Raw genomic sequence first — 11,877 nt, 5'->3', positions numbered from 1 at the left:
CCCCTGCGTCGCTGCGCCCCGTCGTACACCTACGCTGTTACGTCTTGACGCACGGAGCCTGTCTGCGTCGGCCAGGTGAGTGGGCGGCCTCACCGGGAACCGCTCGCTGATTTTGGTTTGGCGCATTGAAAAAGAAGCTCTTGTATGGTGCTGGGAATACCGGGGTCCTGGCTTGGGCTCGGTGCTGACAGGAAAGGGACGGTGCTCTAGGCTGATTACTTATGGAAGTCGGCCTTGCGGATGCGGAGAGGTGTCGGCACCGTCACTTTGGTTCTGGGAGCGGCGGGGGCGTGGTGCTGCTAGTTGTGTTCCTTCGCTTCGAATTTATGAGTGTGCGCCTGGAGCCCCTGTCCGGGAATAAAATCGGCACCATCACTTTGGGATAGGGAGCCTAGAGAGAGAGGCGGTTGTTACTAGTAGTCTTCCTCCGCCCTGGACGTGTGCGTGTGCGTGTGCGCTTGTGCGGCCGCGGGGTGGGCTCTCCTGCCGCCTGGTAATGCTCCCAGCCCTTGGCCCTCCCGTGCCGCAGTACTCCTCGTGTGACACGGACAGCGTTACGCCAGCTGAGAATCGTGCGGTTACAGCTGCTGTAGTTCCTTTGCGGAGTAAGAGGCTCTTTTTGAAGTTTCCCTGATGGTGAGGCTTTACTCCGGAAGTGTCTTAGGAAGAAGACCACTGTTAAAGATGTCCCATTCTAGCTTGAGAGCCCTGTGGGGAAGACTAATCCTTTTCTAGAGGTTAGTGTGATCCTAAATTGTTTTGTCTGCTCCGAGAGCTCTGATGTTCTATGATTCTTTTTTCTTTTCTCTGTTCTGTGTTTTCGAAGAGAGGCACCCAGAGGAAAAGAGTATCGCACTTCTGAAAGTCTTGTGTGAAGTTCCTATTTTCTTTCTAACCTCAAATTTCTTCCTTTCCGAAACGTTTTCTACTTCCAGCAACATCTTCCTAAGGAAGAACCAGCCATTCTAGTGACTGGTCCTTAGGCACCCCATAAATGATGCTCCGGGGATGGGATCATCAGCTTAGCTCTACTCCCCAGCCACACTACACTTCCCCTTTCCACCCAGTGATACAACACTCCTTTCTGGTCTAAGGTTTTTTTGTTTTGTTTTTGAGACGGAGTCTCGCTGTGTCGCCCAGGCTGGAGTGCAGTGGCGCGGTCTCGGCTCACTGCAAGCTCCGCCTCCCGGGTTCACACCATTCTCCTGCCCCAGCCTCCCAAGTAGCTGGGACTACAGGCGCCCGCCACCTCGCCCAGATAATTTTTTTTTTTTTTTTTTTGAGAGCCCAGGCTGGAGTGCAGTGGCCGGATCTCAGCTCACTGCAAGCTCCGCCTCCCGGGTTCCCGCCATTCTCCTGCCTCAGCCTCCCGAGTAGCTGGAACTACTGGCGCCCGCCACCTCGCCCGGCTAGTTTTTTTGTATTTTTTAGTAGAGACGGGGTTTCACCGTGTTAGCCAGGATGGTCTCGATCTCCTGACCTCGTGATCCACCCGTCTCGGCCTCCCAAAGTGCTGGGATTACAGGCTTGAGCCACCGCCCTGGCCATTTTTTTGTATTTTTAGTAGAGACGGGGTTTCACCGTGTTAGCCAGGATGGTCTCGATCTCCTGACCTCGTGATCCGCCCACCTCGGCCTCCCAAAGTGCTGGGATTACAGGCGTGAGCCACTGCGCCCGGCCTGGTCTAAGGTTTTGATGAAAAATAACTGTACTTTCTGGAGGGAAATTTGAAGACTTTTACAATTTTAACTTTATTGTGGATGTTTTCAAGCAGGATAGAGAATAATACAAACCCCAACATGTTCAACACCTAGCTGTAATTAAAAACATTTGTAAATACCTTTGTATCAGTCCTTCCCCCTTTTTTCCTGTAGTATTTCAAAATCATATTTTATCCTCCTATAAGCATATATGACCAAAAAGACGTTATATTTTAAAATAACTACGATGCTGTTATACCAACATAAAAAAAAAAACTAACAATAAGTTTAAAACAATAAGTTTGTTTCTTATGTTGGTGTAACAGCGTGGTGGTGATTTCATAATATGGTATACCGCCATATTTAAATTTTCCCAATTATTTCGAACACATATTTTTACAATAGGTGTGTTCAAATCTGGATCCAGAGAGAGTCCACACATTGCATTTGGTGGCCAAACCTCTTAAACTTATTTAATCCATGACAGTTTCCCTCCTGTGTTTTGTTTTGGTTTGTTTTAATTGGTGCTGTTGATTTGTAGAAAAACTAGATCATCTGCCCCGTAGAATATTTTGTATACTGCTTTTAGCTAATTGCTTCTTTGTACTGTCATATAATTTGTTTTCCGTTCCTTCATATTTCTGTAAACAGGCAGTTAGATCCAGAGGCTTGATTGGATTCGGATCAGGTTTTCCATAAATCACGTTTAATTCATAGTTGATGTTATTTCCTATGACATCACATCATGAGGCCCTTACAGTCTGGTGTCCTACTTTCAGTGATGTCATATTGATGTGTTTAAATGCTGCCCATGTAATCCTTTCCTTTTTTTTTACCTAAAGCATGCATTCTCAGGCCGGGCGCGGTGGCTCAAGCCTGTAATCCCAGCACTTTGGGAGGCCGAGGCGGGCGGATCACGAGGTCAGGAGATCGAGACCATCCTGGCTAACACGGTGAAACCCCGTCTCTACTAAAAAATACAAAAAACTAGCCGGGCGAGGTGGCAGGCGCCTGTAGTCCCAGCTACTCGGGTGGCTGAGGCGGGAGAATGGCGTAAACCCGGAGGCGGAGCTTGCAGTGAGCTGAGACCCGGCCACTGCACTCCAGCCTGGAGGACAGAGGGAGACTTCGTCTCAAAAAAAAAAAAAAAAAAAAAAAAAAAAGCATGCACTCTCAATGAGGGTGGAGGATATCACCTTCCAAGGGGGTGAAACTTGGTTTTTGAGAAATAAGACGACAAGAACTCTTAAGTATTACAATGATCTGTGGTCCTTTAAAGGGCCACAGTACATAAAGATGTATACAGTATATCTATGGTAATAAAATCTCATGAGAGTGGTGGCTTTTAGAGAAAAGTATCAAAAAGGCTCCTAGGGATATGACCATGAAAAATTTTAGAAGGGTTAAGCAGCACTGACCTAAAGGTTATAACGCCCAGGTACAATTGATACCAAGATCCATTCTTTTTTTTTTCCTAACTGTCGCCCAGGCTGGAGTGCAGTGGTACGATCTCGGCTCACTGCAGTCTCCACCTCCTGGGTTCAAACGCTTCTTCTGCCTCAGCCTCCTGAGTAGCTGGGATTACAGGCGTGTGCCACCACAGCTGGCTAATTTTTGTATTTTTAGTAGAGACAGGGTTTCACCATGTTGCCCAGGCTAGTCTTGAACTCCTGGCCTCAAGTGATCCACCCACCTCAGCTTCCCAAAGTGCTGGGATTACAGGTATGAGGCACCATGCCTGGCCTATTATTTCATTAACGGTTATATATGGTGATTTAAAAAAATTCTTTCAATTTCTTCTGTATTCATTAGTTATAGTTCTTCTATATATAAGAATTTTTCTTCGTCAAGTATTTGGTTATCTTAAAATACAGTCCATAGCCAGGCGCAGTGGCTCACGCCTGTAATCCCAACACTTTGGGAGGCTGAGGCAAGCGAATCATCTGAGGTGGGGAGTTCGAGGCCAGCGTGACCAACATGGAGAAACCCCATCTCTACTAAAAATACAAAATGAGCCGGGCATCGTGGCGCATGTCTGTAGTCCTAGCTACTCGGGAGGCTGAGGCAGGAGAATCACTTGAACCCGGGAGGCGGAGGTTGCAGTGAGCCGAGATGGTGTCATTGCACTCCAGCCTGGGCAACAAGAGTGAGACTCCATCTCTAAATAAACAAATAAATAAATAAATAAAGTTCATATGGAAAGGCAGAATAATTGATTTGATTCTTTCCCTTTATGTATTTTCAGAGAAATGAGTTGGTGCCCTTCAACCATCTAAGGAGTCCCAAAAGTGAGTGAGTTTGTTTTGAATACCGTATGTTTCAAACTGTTGTGATCATTATTCTGTTTTATATCAAACTGCTCTTTTTTAAGCCAGTGGTGGTCTTTTCCAGGCAGTTCTGTATCTTTCTGTCATGATTCTAGTAGAGTTGATAGCTGATTTGCTTTCTGGCAGAACAAATGATCCCAAGATCACCTTCTACATTTCCTGTGCCAGGCCTGAAATGAGCCATTTCTCTTAAGGAGTTCTGATTCCTCTTGTGGTATATAGTGTACAGTGACCACTGTCTGGGCATTAGAGTTTCTCATTGCCATAGGGCCGTCATTTAATCTAGGTCATTTCAGGGAACAAAGCTAATAACTTGTTTTTAAAGTGTAAATCATGAATCATGAATTTATAATAATAGTTCAGACAAATTACAGAGTATTTTCTTGTTTGATTTTTATACTTGTATCTCTGTTTTATGCTAACAATCTTAGTTGCTGAAACATTAATATAATTTATGTTCTTTATTCTAAAATATAATTGTTTGAAAACAACAGAACTGTCACTACTGTTAAGATAGAGAATGCATTTTAGATTTCTTTTGGTGTTTTTTTTTTTTTTTGCTATATTTAAGTTTCATGGATTACATTTGGTTATGCCTCTTTAGTCTTTTAATTAAAAATTAGAAATTTTTATTTTGATATAATATTACACTTACAGAGAAGTTGCAAAAATAGTAGAAAAAACTCTCCTATGCCCTTACATATTTATCAGTTTTTTAACATTTTGCTTTTTTGTTTGCTAATTCTCTCTACATATATACTTCTGAACTACTTGATAGTAGTTTTCAGACATCATTTTCCTTTATCTATAATTAGTGTATTTTCTGAGCACGGGGACTATAACTACAGTTCATTTATTAAAACAAAGAAGTGTAGCAGAGTTAAGTGATAACTATCTAATCCAGAGTTCATAGAAGAATTTCACCAATTGTTACGATTTTGTCCTTATAGCCTTTTTTTTTTGAAACAGAGTCGCACTCTGTCAAGGCTGGAGTGCAGTGTGGGGAGATCTTGGCTCACTGCAAGCTCCGCCTCCTGGGTTCTCGCCATTCTCCTGCCTCAGCCTCCCAAGTAGCTGGGACTGCAGGCACTTGCCACCATGCCCGGCTAATTTTTTGTTTTGTTTTTTTTTTTTGAGTAGAGACAGGGTTTCACTGTGTTAGCCAGGATGGTCTTGATCTCCTGACCTCGTGATCCGCTCGCCTTGTCCTCCCAAAGTGCTGGGATTACAGGCATGAGTCACTGCGCTCAGCCCCTTATAGCCTTTTTTGCCCCTTATCTGGTGTCCAATTCAAAATCATATCTAGGATCAAACATTTCATTTAATTAAAACATCTCTTTAGTCTCTTTTAATCGGAAACAGTTCCTGGACTTTTCTTTGATCCTTTGTGATCCTGACTTTTTTGAAAAGCACAGGCCAGTTACTTTGTAGATTGTTCTTCAGTTTGTATGTGTTTGATATTTCCTCATGATTCAATTCAAGTGTGCTTTTTTTTTTTGTTTTTTTTTTTGTTTTTTTTTTTTGAGACGGAGTCTCGCTCTGTCGCCCAGGCTGGAGTGCAGTGGCGCGATCTCGGCTCACTGCAAGCTCCGCCTCCCGGGTTCACGCCATTCTCCTGCCTCAGCCTCCCGAGTAGCTGGGACTACAGGCGCCCACAACCGCGCCCGGCTAATTTTTTGTATTTTTAGTAGAGACGGGGTTTCACCGTGGTCTCGATCTCCTGACCTTGTGATCCGCCCGCCTCGGCCTCCCAAAGTGCTGGGATTACAGGCGTGAGCCACCGCGCCCGGCCTCAAGTGTGCTTTTTTTAAAATTTTGAGACGGAGTCTCGCTCTGTTGCCCAGGCTGGAGGGCAGTGGCGTGATCTTGGCTCACTGTAACCTCCGACTCCCAGGTTCAAGCAATTCTTTGCCTCAGCCTCCCAAGTAGCTGGAATTACAGGTGCCCGCCACCACACCCAGCTAATTTTTGCATTTTTTTTTTTTTTGCAGGAATACTGCTTCAGTTTATTGGCCAGCACCTTCAGTTAGTTGCTTTTTGTGTTATGTCCAGATCTGATAGGTGTATCTTCAAGGAATTTAGTCCAATAGGATCTTAATGATATTGGATTCAGAAGTCTTCTCAATTTAGTTTCAATTTGAATTTCTCTTATTTAAATGAGGATGAACATATTTTAAATGTTGAATGGCCATTGACTTTTCTTTTTTTATGAATTATCTGTTGCCTGTTTTAAATAATGATTTTTTATTTTTCTCTTGTTTTCTCTTGTTTTTTAAAATACAGCTCTTTGGATTTTAGGACACTGTGTTTTTGATTTAAGTTGTGCATATTTTCTCCCATTTTGTAATTTGTCTGTGTTTGTATTCCTTTAGGCAATTTTTAAATATAGTAATATTTATTCATATGATTGTGAGACACAGAATTTTCCCCTCTTAACTGTGTCCGCAGTTAAGAAGGACACAGTCTATTTTTCCTTCTAGCATTTTTTTGATTTTTTTTTTTTTTTTTTTTTTTTTTGAGATGGGGTTTTGCTCTTGTCGCCCAGGCTGGAGTGCAGTAGCATGATCTCGGCTCACTGCAACCTCCACCTAGTGGGTTCAAACGATTCTCTTGCCTTAGCCTCCCAAGTAGCTGGGACTACAAGCACCTGCCACCACACCCAGCTAATTTTTGTATTTTTAGTAGAGACAGGGTTTTACCACGTTGGCCAGGCTGGCCGCGAACTGCTGACCTCAGGTGATCCACCTGCCTCAGCCTCCCAAAGTGCTGGGATTACAGGCATGAGCTACCACTCCCTGCCAATTTCATATTTTAATATTTAGATATCTTATATATTTGGAGTTAATTTTGGTATGTGGTATAAAATGAGGTTCCAATATTACCTTTCTCCAATAATATTTACTGAATAATCCACCTTTCCCCAGAGATCAGGGATTCTATTCTGTTACATTAATCTTTTCTTTCCATTCATATGCAGTATCCAACTTTTTAAAAATAAAATTTCAACTTTTATTTTAGATTCAGGGGGTACATGTGCAGGTTTGTTGTATGGTGTATTGTGTGATGCTGAGGTTTGGGGTATGATCCAGTCACCCGGTTAGTAAGCAGGATACCTGATAGGTAGGTAGGTTTCATCGTTTGCCGTCCTCTTCCTCTCCCTGCTCTAGTAGTTGCCAGTGTCAGTGTTCTCATCTTTATGTTCATGTGTACCCAGTGCTTAGCTTCCAGTTATACAGGATAACATGTGGTATTTGGTTTTGCTTCTGTGTTAATTCATTTAGGATAATGGCCTCTAGCCACATCTATGTTGCTGCAGAGGACATGATTTTGTTCTTTTTTTACAGTATCCAACATTTTAATGATAGGAGTGGTATTCTGAAATCTCTGCTGTCTTTATTATCAGGCATTTTCTTCCAATTCTTGCTTTTTAATATTCTTGCTTGTTGAATTTAAATTGAATATATCTGCTTTCATACTTGTATTTTTATTGGGGTCATAGTTAATTTGTATATCATGTATCAAATATCCTATTAACTTGCAGAGATTAACATCTTTATATCATTTTATATATATAATTTTAACCCATGGGATTTTTTTTTTTTTTTTTTTTTTTTTTGAGATGGAGTCTCATTCTGTCACCCAGGCTGGATTGCAGTGGTGTGATCTTGGCTCACTGCAACCTCCACCTCCTGGGTACAAGTGATTCTCCTGCTTTAGCCTCCCAAGTAGCTGGGACTACAGGCGTGCACCACCATGCCCGGCTAATTTTTGTATTTTTAGTAGCCATGTTGGCCAGGCTGGTCTCGAACTCCTGACCTCAAGTGATCCGCCTGCCTCGGCCTCCCTGGGATTACAGGCATGAGCCACCACACGCAGCCAACCCATGTATCCTTAATGAAGATGATATTGCCTCAACGGAGTTGAAAATTGGTTAGTGGGGGGCACAAAATCTTAGATAGTACAGTGGCTTTTGGCGCTTCAAAGCTCAACTATACCAAACAAAATCTTACTTAAATTATTTACCTGCTCTCTTACCGGGTTTTCTTGGTATCACACGAGCAACACTGATGTTAAGTTCATGGATTATACATGTACGCAAGATCAGTGCTACCAAAAAAAAAAAAAAAAGGATCAGTGCTACAAAACTATGGCAGGTAGATGGCTGTAGTTGGAGAATGCTCAATCTTGAAGTCATATTGCACAAGGCGGCGTGCTGCGCCCACATTGGCTGTCATGTGAATGTTGTTCATATTTGACCCTCAGTGCTTTTGTGTGTGCCATGGCTTGGAGAATTAGATTACAGTTAAAATAGTTTGTTTTGTTATTCGACAAAAGTTATTCAACCTGTGAAATAAACAAATCCAGACTTAGGTAAGGAATGACTATTTATTCATAGAAACATTGCAGTAAGGGAAGAGGTGTTGTAATTGGAAGAACACTACAACCGTAAGATCTGCAAGCATAGCAAAGGTCAGGCATAAAGGAATTTTCTTTTATAGGGAAGAGTAAACAGGCAAAAAAGAACTAGCTTCAGGGGAGTGGGATGAGACTGTTTTGGATCTGTTGACTCTGATGTGTCTGTCAAAATGTCTGTGAGTCTAGCTGATGTTCATGATGTCTGAAAGGAGGCCACATTTTGGTCTCTGAAGCGCCTTCCTAAGATTGGGAGCAAAGCACCTCACTTTGGGTCCAGGGGGATGGTGGGGGGCTCCCTGGGCATGCCCCTGTTCTACTGTGGAGGTGAAGATGCCATGGGAAAGTAACAGCACCTAGGGTCCTGTTCAACATGGACATTAAGGAAAGGTCTGGCCTGAACCCCTTCTGCAGTAGCTGGCTTCCACTGGGTTTGTGGAAGGACTGAGATTTTTTTCCAAATTCCCAAAAGAGGAGAAGTAAAGGTAGTTCTAAGTAGTTTTATTTTGTGGGCTGTGAGCCAACTCAATCTTGTGGCTTTTTTTCCTTCTCCAGCACTGGCTTCTCTGGACTTTGCACACCTCCAGGAAAGGAACCCAGAAAATCGATCAGTTCTGACAGTTCTAAAAAACCATGCCCCACGTGAGTTGCTGTTTCTTTCCTTCTTGAAGTACAATCATTTTGTTGTGTAATGTGAACACCAGATTTATTTATCCCAGAATTTCCTGCCTTGTTTGGTCCCTTAAGGGAACTGCTGCCAAAGTCTCCCATTCTAGTGAGTCATAGTAGCAAAGAGCCCAATTCTTCTCAGTGCTTTTCCCCTCTCGAAACAGTTTTTAGATGTTCATTCGGCAGATAATTCTGCATTGTCCACAGGCATAGTCTTCTTCCCAGAGCCCTGAGGGAACAGAAATACCTCCTTTTAAGAATGGTACACGTTAGTACCACGGTTTGGTGAGGTAGAGATGAGTGTTTGAATGTGACACATGACAAAGTTTGGTCTTCTCTACAAACTTGCGTTTTCCACTTGAAAGTGACAGCATTTTTTTGTTGGATGTTCCTAGTCTCAGTGTGTGGCAAGATTTTCCGTGAAACTTTGAGGATTGAATGGGAACAGGGTCCTGTGAAGGAAGGGCTCTTGTTCCTGATATAGTTTCCTGTTGCTGCTGTTACTAATAACCACCATACTTAGTGGCTTAAATCAGTATAATTATGATTTATACTTCTGCTGGTCAGAAGTCTGAAATCAGTCTGAAAGGGCTAATATCATAGTATTAGCAGAGCCATGTTCCTTCTGGAGGTTCTAGAAGACTGGAGAATCTGTTTCCTTGTCTTTTTCTGGTTCTAAAGGCGGTCCACGGTCCCTGGGGTGTGGCTTCCATCTGTTTTCAAAGCCAGCAATCACATTTCGACCTTTGCTTTCATCATCACATTTCCTTCTTTTACTCACCTGCCTCCCTCTATCACTTATAAATACATTGGGCCCAACCAGATAATCCAGGATAACCCCCTCTCAAGATCCTTAATTTAATTGCACTTCTAAAGTCCCCTTTGCCATGTAAGGTAAGGTATACATAGGTTTTGTAACCAAATTCAGGTCCAGACTACTTGCCACTTGAAAGCTCAAGAGATGAGCATTGGTGAAAGGAAGGTTAGCTTTATTCAGGAAGCCAGCAACCCAGGGGAGGCAGTGAACTAGTGTTCAAAGACCACTGAGTTCTGTCTCCATATCAGGGGATTTTAAGGGAAATTAGGAAAAATGATGATCAAAACATTCTTGTGAAATGTGCAGTCTCAGGTCATTGCTTTCTTGGTCATTGCTTTCTTGATCAGTGTTTTGTGGCCTTCTGTAGGTGCCGTCAGCCTATTCTTATCAGGCCGGTCAGCCCATTCCCAGAGTTGTTAGCCTGCGTATTTTAATTCTCTTATCTCTGTTGAAGGTCCTGTTTTCCTGAGACTGTTCTTACTGAATAATCTACAAAGTCAAGCAAAGTAATAATTATATTTAAGCAAGCAAGCTTTTCTTTAACATTGAGTCAGTACTGTTACTGTTTCAGGGATTAGGTTGTGGACATGTTTGGGGGGCCTTTATTCTGCCTTCCACAACCCTCTTGCCCAGGAACCAATGAGAGAGGATGATCATAGTCAAGTTCACCTTGGGATTTCCTGGAATGTACCGGTTCAGAGTGATGGCTCTGTGTGCCTGGACTGGCAGCCAGTACCTTGCTGTAGCCCAGGAACAGGGAAAATAGGAGCAAATAAAACATGCCAGACGCATACTCTCAAGAATTATAGATTCTAAGAGCTCAAAGACGTTAGAGAATTTGTCTAATTCAAATACTCCCAAATAAGCAGATCATTTTGTACATAAAATGGAAATATCGTATGTCCATTCTATTCTGTGATGTAATAACTTGATGAATCTGAGTCTTCAAAAAATTCTTAGGTTATATTCAAATTTTATTTTCTAACCTAGGGATTTGGTAAACATTGGAAAAAATTCGTCCTTTTAAAAGTCTTTAAAGGCAGAAGGGAGAGCAAGAACTTGTATTGATTGAGAGTATATTAGTTATTGAGGATTTGAAAGCCTAATCTGCTGTGCAGTTAAAATCTGCTGTGAAATAAATGCATGCAGTATTTTATTTAATCAAGAAACTGCATACATCTGGACATCTGGCGTTTTAAATTCTCAGACCTTTCTGGATAATGGAATTGTTCTGTTGTACAAAGGAAGTTTTATCTGTGGCAATAGGAATGATAGAGAATCATGTTAATACTATGGTTTAGGCAACCAATTTCCTGTTGAAAACAACACAAAAAAATAACACAAAAGTGTTACTTGCTTCCTTCAATTACCTCCTCCATTTTCTTCTCATTTCACTTCAGAATCATTGCTGTATTTTCACAAGTAATGGATTTGTTGTTTCAGTTGTTGGTGACTTTCAGGGATGTGGCCATTGACTTCTCTCAGGAGGAATGGGAATGCCTGGACCCTGCTCAGAGGGACTTGTACAGGGATGTGATGTTGGAGAACTACAGCAACCTGATCTCATTGGGTAAGATCATCCTACATAATATTCAGAATTTGTTCCCCATAATTTCTGCCTCATTCATTGTGAATTTCTGATCTCCATTCCCTGAGGAAAGGCTTACATTTGAGTAGAAGGAGAAATGGACAGCTCCACTGTGTACCTTTTATCTCTTATCCTTTAGACTGTCACATTTTTATGTCTCTTCCTGTCAGTGTCTCCCTTCTTTGATGGCCAGTGGACTAGATTTGAATCTGGGAATCCCCTAGCAAGACCATGTACCACTTCCCTTCTTTTAAGCTGGATGTGCAGTCCCTAAGCCAAATGTATTTTCCTTACTAGAGCAAGGAAAGGAGCCCTGGATGCTGATGAGAACCATGACAAGAAGACAGAGCTCAGGTGAATAAG

At 42.4% G+C, this 11,877-nt stretch overlaps 1 protein-coding gene across 3 annotated transcripts in view; it reads left to right on the top strand.

Moving 5' to 3' along the window:
• Positions 1-36: 36 nt before the first annotated feature.
• Positions 37-11,877, top strand: part of ZNF571 (zinc finger protein 571) — a 32,144-nt gene continuing 20,303 nt past the window's right edge. The window contains exons 1-4 of one of the 3 annotated variants that reach the window (XM_015441217.3): positions 37-75; positions 3,946-3,988; positions 8,996-9,082; positions 11,370-11,496. In XM_015441217.3, the coding sequence (XP_015296703.3) occupies positions 9,074-9,082; positions 11,370-11,496 (136 nt within the window). In that variant the 5' untranslated portion in view covers positions 37-75; positions 3,946-3,988; positions 8,996-9,073. Of the gene's footprint in view, positions 738-3,945; positions 3,989-8,995; positions 9,083-11,369; positions 11,497-11,877 lie in introns of all 3 variants that reach the window. The other 2 variants (XM_005589038.4, XM_005589037.4) reach the window with 2 other exon arrangements.

Source organism: Macaca fascicularis, chromosome 19 (assembly GCF_037993035.2).
Source record: "Macaca fascicularis isolate 582-1 chromosome 19, T2T-MFA8v1.1".
In the NCBI taxonomy this organism is placed as follows: Eukaryota; Metazoa; Chordata; class Mammalia; order Primates; family Cercopithecidae; genus Macaca; species Macaca fascicularis.
This window is presented reverse-complemented; position numbering and strand designations above follow the sequence as displayed.